Source organism: Silurus meridionalis, chromosome 19 (genome assembly GCF_014805685.1).
Source record: "Silurus meridionalis isolate SWU-2019-XX chromosome 19, ASM1480568v1, whole genome shotgun sequence".
NCBI lineage: Eukaryota > Metazoa > Chordata > Actinopteri > Siluriformes > Siluridae > Silurus > Silurus meridionalis.
Window position 1 is genome coordinate 12,810,675 of NC_060902.1, and position 13,873 is coordinate 12,824,547.

At 36.4% G+C, this 13,873-nt stretch overlaps 3 protein-coding genes across 5 annotated transcripts in view; 2 read left to right on the forward strand and 1 right to left on the reverse strand.

Moving 5' to 3' along the window:
* Window positions 1-70: 70 nt before the first annotated feature.
* Window positions 71-13,873, reverse strand: part of LOC124402119 (acidic mammalian chitinase-like) — a 74,196-nt gene continuing 60,393 nt past the window's right edge. For 2 of the 3 annotated variants that reach the window (XM_046874813.1, XM_046874812.1), the window contains exons 2-14: window positions 6,025-6,087; window positions 5,893-5,936; window positions 3,142-3,288; window positions 2,607-2,636; window positions 2,312-2,513; window positions 2,113-2,169; window positions 1,870-2,035; window positions 1,588-1,712; window positions 1,385-1,508; window positions 1,109-1,294; window positions 905-1,027; window positions 631-769; window positions 71-510 (exon numbers count right to left, since the gene is read on the reverse strand). In XM_046874813.1, the coding sequence (XP_046730769.1) occupies window positions 251-510; window positions 631-769; window positions 905-1,027; window positions 1,109-1,294; window positions 1,385-1,508; window positions 1,588-1,712; window positions 1,870-2,035; window positions 2,113-2,169; window positions 2,312-2,513; window positions 2,607-2,636; window positions 3,142-3,166 (1,437 nt within the window). In that variant the 5' untranslated portion in view covers window positions 3,167-3,288; window positions 5,893-5,936; window positions 6,025-6,087 and the 3' untranslated portion in view covers window positions 71-250. Of the gene's footprint in view, window positions 511-630; window positions 770-904; window positions 1,028-1,108; window positions 1,295-1,384; window positions 1,509-1,587; window positions 1,713-1,869; window positions 2,036-2,112; window positions 2,170-2,311; window positions 2,514-2,606; window positions 2,637-3,141; window positions 3,289-5,892; window positions 5,937-6,024; window positions 6,088-10,662; window positions 10,783-13,873 lie in introns of those variants that run through there. The other variant, XM_046874811.1, reaches the window with a different exon arrangement.
* On the forward strand, window positions 7,931-9,915 carry LOC124402123 (zinc finger and SCAN domain-containing protein 5A-like). The gene is made up of 2 exons (XM_046874818.1): window positions 7,931-8,194; window positions 8,351-9,915. The coding sequence occupies exons 1-2, from the start codon at window positions 8,008-8,010 to the stop codon at window positions 9,013-9,015; spliced, it is 852 nt and encodes a 283-aa protein (XP_046730774.1). The 5' UTR covers window positions 7,931-8,007; the 3' UTR covers window positions 9,016-9,915.
* On the forward strand, window positions 10,671-13,700 carry LOC124402122 (zinc finger protein 566-like). Its single transcript, XM_046874817.1, has 2 exons — window positions 10,671-10,851; window positions 12,671-13,700. Exons 1-2 carry the CDS (start codon window positions 10,671-10,673, stop codon window positions 13,408-13,410), a joined length of 921 nt encoding a protein of 306 aa, XP_046730773.1. The 3' UTR covers window positions 13,411-13,700.

Here is a 13,873-nt window from a genome sequence, read left to right on the forward strand (position 1 = left end):
ATTACATGTCAGTGTGATGCTTGTTCAAGCCTGCTTTTGTGCATCTCTACAGTAGATAGTAGCTAATACAATTTTCAGTCTAACTTATAGCAGCTTAGGACATGGACATGACTCGAAAGGTGAAACCACAAGTAAAGTTTGTCTTTGCTGGTTCATCTTTATTGCAGAATACAGATTAACAGGACTAAACACCAATCAGATCAATCACGACAAGAGCAGCCTAAAGGCATTCCAAGTTATTGACTTGGATTTATGACCAGTTGCAGCATGAGCAGCTAGTATCAAAGATCAGGCCAGTGGCGCAGTGCTCTGCGTAGGTGCTGCCACCGTTGCAGTTGTAGAACTGGTTCTTGTTGGAAGGGTTAGGGTAAAGTCCATTAGCTTTGCCAGCGCAGAATCCGCTGCCACCGCTGCTGCTTCCGCTGCTGCCACCACCGCTAGGAGGAGCAGGGGCAGCGGTAGCTGGGGCAGGAGTGACAGGGGGTAGAGGCTGGGCAGGAGCTGAGCAACCTAGAAAGAGGAAGAACAATATAAACAAATAGAACGCTGTGTGTGTGTGTGTTTGAGATTTTCTTTTTAGCTAGATCTATATCTACGAAATGATACTGTATATATGCAAAACTAACTCACTTTGGCCAGTTCCCAGGCCACTCTTGATGGTGTTGATCAGAGGGTATTTGCCCTGGTTGCAGAAGGTGCCACTAAAGTCATCCAGGTCCAGAGACCACACCATAGCACCTCCAAAGTTGTTTTTCTTCAGCCAGTCAATCTATAGGATTTTGAAAGGATGACTGAATCAATGTGTAAAGTGCAGTAGATGCAGAGTGATGTATTTAAACAAAAAAAAAAAAAAAACCTTGACCAAGCCATTATTATTATTTAGAGCTGTGTAAATAGAGAATACCTTGATCTGAAAGCTCTTAATATTGTCATAGCCAACCCAGACGTTCTGGCTGTTGTAGGCATATGGCACATCCTGAGGAGTATCCCAAGCCTGAGTGGCTCCTTGGGACAGGAAAGTACAGATCTGGAAAGAGAGGATTATTTGAAATTTGTGACTTTTCGATAGAATGTCAAAAATATATTAAAAAAATATATTAATCCTTACCTCGTAGTAAGCCCAGAATCCACTTTGCCTGGTGTAAGGTCCAGAGGGTCCAGGTCCAGCAGTTGGAGCTCCCACACCAGTGTTGCTAGAGCTAGCCAGTTTAAAGGTGTGTCCATAGGTGGGGAATCCAACAAGCAGCTTCTGGGCAGGGGCGCCATTGCTCTTCCAGTAGTTCATAGCATAGTCCTAAAATAGTAGAGAAAGGAATTCAGACCTAAGCAGAAATCAGACCAAGTACTATTTAGTTTTAAGGCTTCACAATTGAGGTACACTTACCACATTGAAGTAGATGTAAGATCCCTGGTCAGCTGGTCCACTGTACAGAGGGCTGTTCTCACCAGTCTGCTGCTCCCAAGTACCATGGAAGTCGTAGGTCATGACATGGAAGTAGTCCAGAACCCTGTGGAAAACAGATTTAAAGGTCAGCTTACAGAAGAAACTAATCTTTGTCGAAATAACTTAAAAGATTCTATACGCACTGGCCAATCTGGGCAATCTGGTATCCAGAGTCGATGGTACCCTTGCCGGCGGCGACAGCAGCAGTCAACAAAAGACGAGGACGGTTGGTCTGTGTTCCCTCAGCCACAAAGGCAGCCATCATTTCCTATTTAAAGCGAATATGGCAATGAGAAATCTACTGATTTGAAATGAATACAAAATTACTATCTAATTTAAGTTTAGATCTGTTTGACTGGTTAAAACTATCACTTCTCCCAATAAAACCCATATGTTAATGGGCAGTTTTTCATGCCAATGAATACCTGAACCAGGGTGGTGTAGAGCTGTTTGTCCTGAGGAGGGCTACCACGAGAACCAGGATACTCCCAGTCAATGTCCAGACCATCAAACTCGTACTGCCTCAGGAATTTGATCACAGAGCTGATGAAAGTCTGACGAGTAGCAGAGGATGCCACCATAGCAGAGAATCTAAGAGAGTAAAGAACTGAGTAAGTGTCCTACCTGCCTTTTACATTGTGTGAATAAGGTAACAAGACTTTACATACTTGGCGGTGCCGAAGTTCCATCCACCAATAGCCAGAAGGGTCTTCAGGTTGCTGTTCCTGTTAAGAAAATAAAGAAGGTTTACATTTCCTTACCTGAGCAAGCAATGTATGTAGAGAGAAAAAAAGTTTTAAAAACGATTTACAAATTATAAAAACTTTTTGATTTAGCCCGGTTGGAAATCAAATTAGATCAACTTACTGGTTCTTCAAGGCCTGGAACTCTCCGTAAAGTTTCACATCATCCCACTCGTAGGTTGCAAGCTCATTGTTGTTCATTCCAGCAAAAGCGTAGATCAGATGGTCACACAGGCATGGGTCAACGTTGGCAGGGAAGTACTTTCCTGCTCCAGGTCTGTACTGTCCCCAGTTGGTGAAGTAACATGACAGGATGTAGGAGGATCCTATGTACAACAAAAGTAAGTTAGTTGGGAATTATTTCGATTTTAATTAGTTTGGAATTACCTATTTGAATACTACTTCGACAAGAAGCTTACCTAGCTGAGCGTGCAGCAGGAGAGCCAGTCCTGAGAATAAAATGAAGTTAATAATAATTTTAATATAGTCTGACAAGATTCAACAATTTTTCCACATACTGTATGCTGTATTCTGTGAAATTAGCAATAACCAGACACTACTGTACATGTAATATTGTCATATTCAGGGACAAACTTATAAAGAACATATTTATTTTTATCACCATATTATCTGTGTAAAGCTGCTTTAAGACAGTATTCATTGTTAAAAGCACTATACAAATAAAAATGAATTGAATTGAATATTGTTGTCTATGTTGTACAATTCTTAGCAATACTCAAGCTTGCTGTTCTAAATAGGAAATTATATAGACTTACATTTATTTTAGGCATATTAGAGATAAAGTATAAAAATAGATTTGCTATGGTATGACTACATTAGATCAACAAATGGATAAACATATATCATTTCTTTTTCTAGGTAGTACAATAATAAATATTCTATAATAACATTTTGTGGTAAAGAAAGTGAAGGTATGTTAAGGTTCTAACTCACCAACACAAATCAGAAGTTTGCCCATGGTGCCTATGTGCAATTTACTGAAGGCATCTACCCCTTTATATACCCCTTTCCAACATCGTTTTCCTTATGTCTTTCTCCGTCACTTATTTACCAAGATTAAAATGTTATAGCCGTCAGCACCTTGATAGAGATTAAACACAGATAAGTTGTTAGAAATGCTTTATCTACCCTTGTGCTGCTTATTAAAATGGTAATTGTTTTAAAAATACACTTATGCATGCATTGAAGGTCACAAATGAAGTCAAATAGAGATTTTTTTCATTCAATTTTTTCATTCCCTGTCAACCGACCGCAAATCAAATGTGTATTATTGTGCCTAAGAGTGTAAAAACTTAAAGCTAAGCTCTGATATACTGTAACATGACTAATAAAATGATCTAAAGATGATCTGTTACTATTTTGAGTGTTAAATATTGATATACACCTTTTTATTTTAAAAAATACCAAAAGTAAACAACAATTATAAACAACAATTATAATGTCTCTTCAATATAATACAATCAGGAAACACCTTACCGCAATTAGATTTTTAGTGATATTTAATATTAACCACTTTAAAATTATTTGAACCTTCTTTTATTTATTTATTTTTATCTTACATAAAGCAACACGATAACCATTAATATTGTAAATAAGTAAAATGTGTAAATTAAAGTAAAAGAGAAGTGGAAGTGAGCATACAATTTAAATACAGCGTGTGTCATGCAAAAATGAACACACTTGATAGAAAAAGACTAGATTTTATTCTGATTTGTATTTTTATGTCTGAAAGGTTTAAGACATGGAGCTCTGCTAAATATAATTAACACATTTTATTTGTCACATACACATACATACAGGATACAACATGCAGTGAAATGCTTTAAATTCATTAATTGAATTAATTATTAATTAGAAATCCTGCAGCTCTTCTACTTGTGTGTTTCAGCTTGTTGTGGTTTTCAGCTTTGATATGTTTAATATTTAATTTTACTGGAATATACCAAATAAAATCTAGGGTTAGGGTTAGGGTAAAAATTATAGTGGGAGTGAACGAAAAAGAAAAATTTGGACTCTTGAGACTTGTGTACTATTTGCATGAACAAATTATCAAATAGCCTAAGGAATAATTCAATTAAATTAATAATTATATTTTATTATAAAAAGTAAAAAACATTCATCTAAAAGTTTCCTGTCTTGTACACCCGACTTTAAAGCTGTTCATGGTGCACAATAAACACAATAAAATACTTTCTGAATTTCTGTATTTTTCAAATGTTCATTTACTAAAACAACATGTTTTATATTTAGTTGTTCAAAGTAACATGCATTTCAATGTAAATATAAAATTACTACTAATTTGTACTTATTGTACATGATGACATTGTGTAATTTAAAGGTCACTGCACTGTAAAGGTGCCAATGTATATGGAAGAAAACGATATGATAAACCTTTCCATTACATATTATGTAAATATCTTATCAAATTATTAAAGTGCTTATAATTCTGCAGCAGGTCTGTATAATGAACTGAGTAAATATATGGTAAATGTGTAATCAAAGATCTAAAAAAAAACCATAGATATAAAAAGTACCGTGAGTTTTACACATAAATCTATTTTTATATTGTATTTAATATGGTGAAAGATTAAAAAAGAAATGTATTAGTCAATAAAGTGAATGCAAGCAGGTTCAGAAAACTGAAAAAAAGTCTTGCAATGGCTTGTGATGCTGTAAACAACTTACTAAAACTCTTTAAGTTGTCTTTCCTTTCAACCCATAGTAAACCTTTTTATTTTTTTAATAATTGTAATTTTTCTTCTGTGGATAGAAAACAAAAGACCAATATATCTAAATACAATATAGATCCATGACTAGAACATTACGCATTCAATTACGCACTCATGACTAGATCATGAACTCGAAATATCTTATTAGAATTAAACAAATATCTGTATATCTGGTGGAAATTGCGATTATACTTTACTATGCTTAAAATAATACAATAATAATAATAATAATAATAATAATAATAATAATAATAATAATAATAATTAGACCCAGGAAATTAAACATATGTTATTCTATAGTCAACATTATATATTTTTTTATTAAAATTTTCTTTCAAATATTTTAAAATGATATATGCATCATAACAAACATATTTTGCTATTAAAATTACTATTTATTAAGTCGTTCACAGTTTTCTTTTATTTTAATATATTTTGATGTTTCATACATTTTAGTTTTATTGTCAGGTGAACTATTATACTTTTTACATAGACTTCAGCTTTAATTTAAATAAAACTTTAATAAAATCATTATAAATATTTTTTTAATAAATATTTTATCGTTGATTTTTTTTTTTTTTAACAAAAATTATTTGTGAACTTCAAGTAGTGGAACCCCGCCCAGCCCCCACCCCACCCCACCCCACCCCACCCCCAAACCCCCTGCAGTACCACCGCAGAACCGCTAGGGCGTGCGGAACCGTGGTTGAAGACCCATGACTTGGAATTTTGTGACCCACGAATATCATTAAATCCTTATGTGATAATGTTGAAAACATTAATTTTTATCACCGGGCAGATATACAGGACTGATTCAATTCAATGTTCCCATGGACAGTTTTAATTATACAAGTGCCTGCCAATTTACAGAATTCTACCTAATCTAATAAAACCTACCTAATAATAATGACATACTAACAGAGAACACATTGAGAATATATGATGTATTTCTAACCTTCCACAAGAGGGCGATGAAGACCATTTGCCTATTCAGAACGTCTGTAGATAGAAAGTGGAAAGGATTTGAGGTAACAAAAAATAAAATTAGAGGGAACAACATGAATATAAATTAAAATGCATTTCTTACATTATAACGGTAGTAAACTGTGTGAAGATGCAGCAATCTGCTGTTTGTCCACTTCTAAAAACACTGAAGAAGAACAAGAAATCAATGAAGATGATGATTATCCCCTACAGTCTTAAAATATAAGGGTAATCCTTCATGTAAAAATACAGGAATTGCATTGACATGAGTTTTATCAATGATTTACACCCTGAAAACATTTCTCATTTAGTTACAAACACTGTAGGAAGATATTAACACTTTCACAGACTTCTCCCTAGTACAAAATACTAGCTTCCATCGACATTTGTTTATATTTATAAATAAACTGCAAATACATAAATGTCAATCCACAAACAACACACAAGAGGTTTATTTAATGAAATAAAAATGTACTTTCATACAGAATAACCATCTACAAACCCCATGTTTGAGTTTTATTAGTGTAATGAGTCAGTCTGGTATGTGTTTGTTGTTTTAAATGAAAGAATAAGAAAAAAACATTTGTTTCACTTGACCTTCACCCATATATGCATTGATTGAAGAACTACTCATTCCAGATTTATTCCCTGCTTTAATGTCAATTTTTTTGTCATTGTGTTCTATATGAAGGTTGTTCAACCTGGATACATTTATTCGATAAACAAACTTAAAATTATTTTGTATTAATGTATTAATATGATGTGAGGTCCAGTTACCAGTGTGAACAGGTATGAATACTTAAGTACATGTCAGTGCCCAAACATCTTTACTTTAACTTGAGCAGTAAAGTGTGGTCAGAACTTTATCCTTACCAGAGTCTTTTAAAGCATGAGTATCTGTACTTCTACTTGAGTGCAGGATGTGTGTACTTTTGCCATCTCTGGTTCTATGTCGATTTTCTAGTTCATTCCAGTGGTGTTTAGTGGGGTTGAGATCAGGGCTTTGTGCAATAAGCTCAAAGGACATACTCCAATCTAGATAAACCAGGACTTCAAGTGAACTTGCTTTGTGCATAAGCTCGTTGTCATGCTGGAACAGGTTTAAGCCTTTTACTTATAACGACGGGAAATTGAAATGCTTTATAACAACATTTTGGGGATGAACCACATATGGGTGTGTCAGGTGTCAACATTATTTTTGGCATATAATGTATATAAACTAAAATACATTTAACAGAGAAGTGGCTTATGTATGGTATAATATATTAGTTTAGTATAATATTATTAGTTAGTTTGTGAAGATTTGGTTTATATTGTTTGGAGTGGAAGATCATGAGTAGCATGCTATAGAGCTTTGACCTCGACCCTACCAAACACCACAAAAGTATTGGGATACCTGACTTTTCCAGCCACATGTGGTTCTTCCCCAAATTCTTCCCCAAAGTTGGAGCCACACAATTGTATCGTCTGCATCTTTGAATGTTATAGCATGAAATGTTTTTTTCCATGCTATAACCTGTTCCAGCATCACCATGCCCCTGTGCACTAAATGAGCTCCTTGAAGACATTATTTATATGGGTTGCCTGCTATGGAATTCTGACCTCAACCCTATTCAACACTTTTGGGATGAATTGGAATGCTGACTTCACCCCAGGATTGTTCACCTTACATCAGTACCTGATTTTTCTAACACCACTGTAGCTGAATGAGTACAAATCTCCACAAGGACACTCCAAAATCAATTGGAAGAACTTCTCAGAAGAGTGGAGAGAGTGGAGCTTATTAAAACAGCAAAAGGGGACTTAATATGAAATGGGATGTTATGGTCTAGTGTTTACAATCCTTTGTCCAGATAGATAGATAGATAGATAGATAGATAGATAGATAGATAGATAGATAGATAGATAGATACATACATACATACATACATACATACATACATACATACATAGAGTTAGGTTTCTGTTTTGTTTCTAGGCCTCTAGATGGCAGTAATGGGTAATTCTATTTGCCCTGAAAGTAGAAGAAGAAGAAGCATCAGCAGAAGGAAGCGGTTCAGTCTTAAGTACAGGGACTTAGTGTAAAATGGACAATTTGGACAGTTTAAACACGTTCTTGACAGAGCGTTTAATGACGGTCGCTGGAGAGATTTTTCAGGTGTTTAAGGACGCGTTTAATGATTATCAGGGTGAAATAGAGCGAATTAAAGAGGAGAACCGGTGTCTCAGAGAAGCGCTGGCTGAAATCTACAACAGAGTTCAGGAACGAGCAGGTAGTCCCTCCCTTATACTATGATAATAGCTCACTTATTATAATAAACAGCACAAAACACACCTAAAAGATCTAGCATAACGATGTGAATGTGTATTTCCTTTCTGTGTAGACTCTTTGCTCATGTTCATCTTGAATGATCTGTGTTTACATGCAGATAAGCACGACACGTCGTTTATACAAGTGAAACTGGAAGTAGAAGCCAGCCCTGGGGAATCTGACCCACAAGAGTCTCGGAGTCATCCACTCTTGTCCACGCCAACGCCTGCAAATCTGGACAAGGAATCAAATTTTCCAGAGAAATCCAAGACGAAGGATGAAAACGATGACAACAGCAGCAGCAGCAGCAGCAGCCTCAATACAGTCTCATCTGCCACAGTCAAAGTGGAGCCATGCAGATCCCAAGATGTCTTCTCAGAGAAGGTTAAACCCGAAGCCCAAGCCGAAAACGAACCAGCATGCGACGAGCAGGAGCCTCTTTCTTGCACGTACTGTGACCAGACCTTCACTGAGATTCCTCAGCTGGCATCACACGTGCAGTCTCACATGGCTTTGTTTACCTGCGAGGTCTGTGGAAAGTCCTTCAAGCAAAAAGGCACGTTGAAAACGCACATGATCGTGCACCGGAAAGACAGACCGTTTGCCTGCGGTTACTGCATGAAGCGCTTCAAGCTGAAAAGTCACCTGAAAGAGCACGAGAGGATACACACGGGTGAAAAGCCTTTCAGCTGTCCTGTGTGCAGAATGTGCTTTACTCGTTCCAATCCTATGAAGATACACCTACGCAATCATCACCGCGAGCAGATATACCAATCGAGCTAAGGCTGGGAAATTCTAGACTCGGGGATGAAGTCGATGTCTGTTACTTATCTCGTGTTTCTTTGGTTAGATTTCACATTTTTAGAGTTCTGTTGATTTGTAACAGAAGTACTGATTATTAACTGAGGTTTAACTACTGCTTATTCATTCAGTATTCTGATTTATTGTCTATTCCTTGTCCATGCTTCACAGAAGCCAGTCTCTTTAATTTAAGTCCGAATTCTACTGATGCACAATGAGTTCTGTTTTTTTATATATATATATATATATATCCTGGAAGATTTTATATGGATTTTACCAAGACAACAGAGGGTCTCCACTTTATTAAACACTAAATCACAGTGTTTTTACTTTATGACTTATAGTAATTGCAGCTATGGGTTTTTAATGCGATCGATTTTCGGCATTCGGAGAAATAATGTAAAGATGTTTTTTATTCCTGGTGATTTTACTAAAAAAAATCCTTTTATTGTTGTTAAGCGAGAATCAGTTTTCACTCCAAACTAATAAATACTACTTGTAGTTAAAATACAGCAGGCATTTGACGATTACTTCAACAGAAGTACACCAACAAAAGCAAAGCATATATTATTGCAAATGAGTTGAGTCAGTAGGATCAAGAAAACTAATCGCCACTGTGAAATGTCACAGCTATGGCGATGATCAGTGTGATTACTAATGCTTGCCATTAGTGTCTATAGATCATTTGATTTTAAAGTTAGGGATGGAGAAGCATAAAACCATTAGATAGAATGTTTCTTAAAATAAAAAGATATACAATTTTGATCAAATCAAATATATTGTAGTTAAAAATATCATTCTAAATGCTTCACTGTTTTTATCTAATATTTCTGTGCATTTTTGTTTATTTGTAATAAAGTTAGATAAGTCAGTTCACATAAAGTGGACTATTTCATCATGTTTATTCTTTCTATCTTTCTTAATTTCTCTTTAAATTTCCATTGAAAGTTGTCTAGAGAGCAGAATATCTGGAGTGTCCTTCTAGAGAGCTCTCACCACAACCCTACTGAACACCACAAAAATACGGGGATATTTTATTTTCCTGCCATACGTGGTTCGTGCTTAACAACATTGTGGGGAAGAACCTGTTGGTGTGTCAGGTGTCAAAATTTTGGCATATAGTGTAAATAAAACGAAAAACATTTTACAGAGGTAGTCAAAAGATCAAAGCAGCTTGGGTATGGTCTAATATCTTGTGGAAAATGTTAGTGATGATATGGTTTACATGGGTTGGAATTAAAGATCTTGAGTGGCCTGCTTCAGAGCTCTGATCTCAACCCTATTGAACACCTTTAGGATGATTGTGAACACTGACTGCACCCCAGGCCTCCTCACCTCACCTACATCACTCAATCCCACACAAATCTCCACAAGGACACTTCAGAATCTAGTGGAACATCTTCCCAGAAGAGGGGAGGTTATTATAACAGCAAATAGGCACTTAATGTTGAATAGATATAAAAATAAATAAATAAATAATAAAAAGTACAGCTAGCATTGTAACCACCGTGTGCTCTACTTTCCTCTCCAGCAGGTGGCGGTAAATCTCTAACAACACCGAGTCTTGTACTATTACAACCAAAAAGAAGAAGAAGAAGAAGCAAAGTAACACTTTTATTCGGTTCATACCCGATAAAATGGATCATCTGGAGACGCTGAACTCGTTTTTTTGTGATCGCTTAATGGCTGCTGCAGCAGAAATCTTTCAAGTAGTTAAGGACACTGTGGCTCAGTACCAGGACGAAATTGATCGCTCCAAACAGGAGAATATTTATTTGCGGAAAATGCTAGCGGAAGTTAGCATCAGCAATGGACCAGGTGAACGAGCCGCTCGGTTTAATGATGCATCGCTGCCATGAAGAGTTGATTTCATCTACCAAGCTGTTGATGTGCTTTCATTTGTTTGTTGCGGATTCCATTTAGTACAATGATTTTTAAAGTAAAAAAGAATGTATGATCACGACTTTACAGCGCGAGAGAACGAGATCATGAAGCTTACGTGGTGTTATTGTATTGTGGCCATAATATTATTATCAGCACGGATGTGTAGTATTTATGATGCATGTATTTTAAATATAAAAGCAGGACTGTCTTTTGTATTTGAGAGGGGCGATGAAAATTGCTTCATATTTTGTATCAAAATACTTGTTTTGTATTTTTGTAGTTTTAAAATACTGTAAAAAAAATTTAATCTACATGATGACATCATAAAAATGCGACCTCTGATTGGTGCCTACTCAGTATTTTGCCCAGACTTGTTGAGATCAGTACAGTATTTTTATTTTATGGTAATTAAAGCAGCTGTTTAGTAGGATCATGATTTTGCATCAATGACTGCCTGACACATAATATATTATTATATTACTGATTAACAATCAAATTATTCATTAGTTAGAAACTAGTTGCTATGAATGCAAGTGCCATCAGTTGTTTTCTGATGACTTGTTTGTCCTTGACTCAAAGTAGCCCTTCATTACCAAACACCAAGTAACTAAATTAGGATACAATTGAGTTATTCGCAAACTGTGAAACATTAAACTGCTGCTTACTTTAAAACTAACCTTCATCTGAGAGATCACAGGGAAATGTATGTGAATGTTTGATCTGTTAACTGGTAGATTTGTGTGAGAAAAGCTGTTGCTATCAAACATTGTTTACTAAATCAACTCAAGTCATTGTAGTGGTGAAGGAACAGATCAAATAGGCCAAATGATGGAAGGTTTGAGAAGAAAATTTTAATATACACAAATACAGTAGTTTATATTAATACCTGGTGTGACTGCTGTATTTTGTAGTTTATTTTGATACACTTAAAATTAAGGTATTTGGTATTTTATTTTAGAATACATTTTAATGTATCTTTGTCCAACCCTGGTTATCAGTAGAATTGTATAGTAATAACTTATAATAAATATTATTTATTCTTCAAATGCCAGCTAAAACCAAAGCAAAAAAAAAAAAATATATATATATATATATATATATATCTTCTTTATATAATAAAACAAATCCAGCAATAAATTTGTCAAAAATTATTATTTTTCCATTGCTTTTTAATAATTCTGTGGTGATTAATATGTACAGTTGTCAAGGAACATGTGAACATATTGATCTTATGTAACTTATTCACAGTGGTTCATAACAGTAATTTAAAAAATATATTATTCTGATTCGTATTTGATCATAACCTCATATAGATAAAGGTATAAATGCATTTGGATTGACCTGGTGAAACTTCATCCCCTAATGTGATCTCACAACTGCATTGTCTGCAAATAATTTAGTTAAAAAGGGTTTAGAGCAAGAATCCCTGCTACTAAATCATGGCTCTTCAATAACGATGGTTGTAATGAATAGCTTTTAATATTTAATGATGCAGTGTATTAAAGGATTGAGTTAGTGGTTCATTGCTGCAGAACTGAAAGTCCAGTGGATGGAGCAGGAGCCGATTTAACTTTGACTTTTTTAAAATTTAACCTTGAAGATGTTGTGCAACTTAGTATTTTTTGTTGGATTTGGTAGGAGGAGATGGATCATGTTTTACTTCACCCAAGACTTTAGGCTTTTACAGTAAGTGTTGTATCAGTGTTGAGCTGGGATGCTTTTTATTTGTTTAATGGTCATGTTTTTGCTGCAGTTTCCACAGGTGCCCAGACCAGCCGGAGAACTGGGTTTCTTCCCGAACAGCAGAACAGTAATCAAGAGCTGGTGGATTCGGAAACCTCGCTCATCCAAGTAAAGCTGGAGCTGAGCACCATGGAGCAGGATCTCTGCCCTGAACAGGAGGATGTTGAGGCGAGGGATGCACCTACCCAGCATGTCCCTTCGCCCCCTGCCGAGGATGTCACGGTCAAACTAGAGCACGGTGATGCCCAGGTGGGATCCGGTGACGAGTTACCCTCCTGTCCGACGAACTCTGAAAGCCAGTTCGAACCGAACCCCCAATCCTCTCAGCGCGACTTCTCTAACCTGCCGTTTCACTTGCAAAGCCCGGCTGCGGAAAAACTCTTCCGTTCCAAGGTGCGCCGCAAGCCTCTCAGGAGCGACGGGAACTCGAAGGGGCGTAAGCATGCGCGCAGCAAGGAGAAAAAACTGCGCTGTGACTTGTGCGGGAAATGGTACAGCACTCCTCACTCGCTCAAAATCCACCTGAGGACGCATACGGGGGAGAGGCCGTTTCCCTGCAAGTTCTGTGTTAAGACGTTCCACCAGAAGGCACACTTAAAGGAACATGAGAGGACACACACAGGGGAGAAACCTTATAGCTGTTCGGTGTGCGGGAAACTTTTTAGTCGTGCTCAGCAGGTCAGAGTACACATACACTATCACCATCAGCACCAGGCGGCCACCATTATCAAAAACCAACAATGTGCATGATGCGCTCGCAACGATCAGAACAATCGCAAGTTCTCTGGCTTTGTTCTTTTTTGCCTTTGAAAATATTTATTGACTGCCTCGTGTAGGCGAGTGTGTTTGTGCGCACACGCACAGATAAACATTTTATTCCTGCTTCCAGAATGTGTATTCTACCAGGACTGATCAAATGAGTAACAGAGATTAGACAGTTTTGTATTGTTTTATATTGATACAGTTGATTGCAAAAGTTTGCAAGGGAGAAAAAACACACCTTATTCATGGTAACATTAAAGAAAAATCTCCCCAAACAAGTTAGCGTAATTTCCGGACTATAAAGCGCACCCAAATATAAGCCACACCCACTGAATTTTATGAAGATTTTTATTCTGAACATAAATACGCCGCACCTGTATATAAGCCGCAGGTGTCTACACTGAAACTAATGAACTTTACACAGGCTTTAACGAAAGACAGTGTCTGTTAC

What these genes read in the sequence shown, in the direction of transcription:
- LOC124402123 (XM_046874818.1), top strand. Translation starts at nt 8,008, where the DNA reads ATGGACAATTTGGACAGTTTAAACACGTTCTTGACAGAGCGTTTAATG. An exon ending in CAGAGTTCAGGAACGAGCAG is followed by an intron (nt 8,195 to 8,350) that starts GTAGTCCCTCCC and finishes GTTTACATGCAG; the next exon opens with ATAAGCACGACACGTCGTTT.
- LOC124402122 (XM_046874817.1), top strand. Translation starts at nt 10,671, where the DNA reads ATGGATCATCTGGAGACGCTGAACTCGTTTTTTTGTGATCGCTTAATG. An exon ending in TAGCATCAGCAATGGACCAG is followed by an intron (nt 10,852 to 12,670) that starts GTGAACGAGCCG and finishes TTTTTGCTGCAG; the next exon opens with TTTCCACAGGTGCCCAGACC.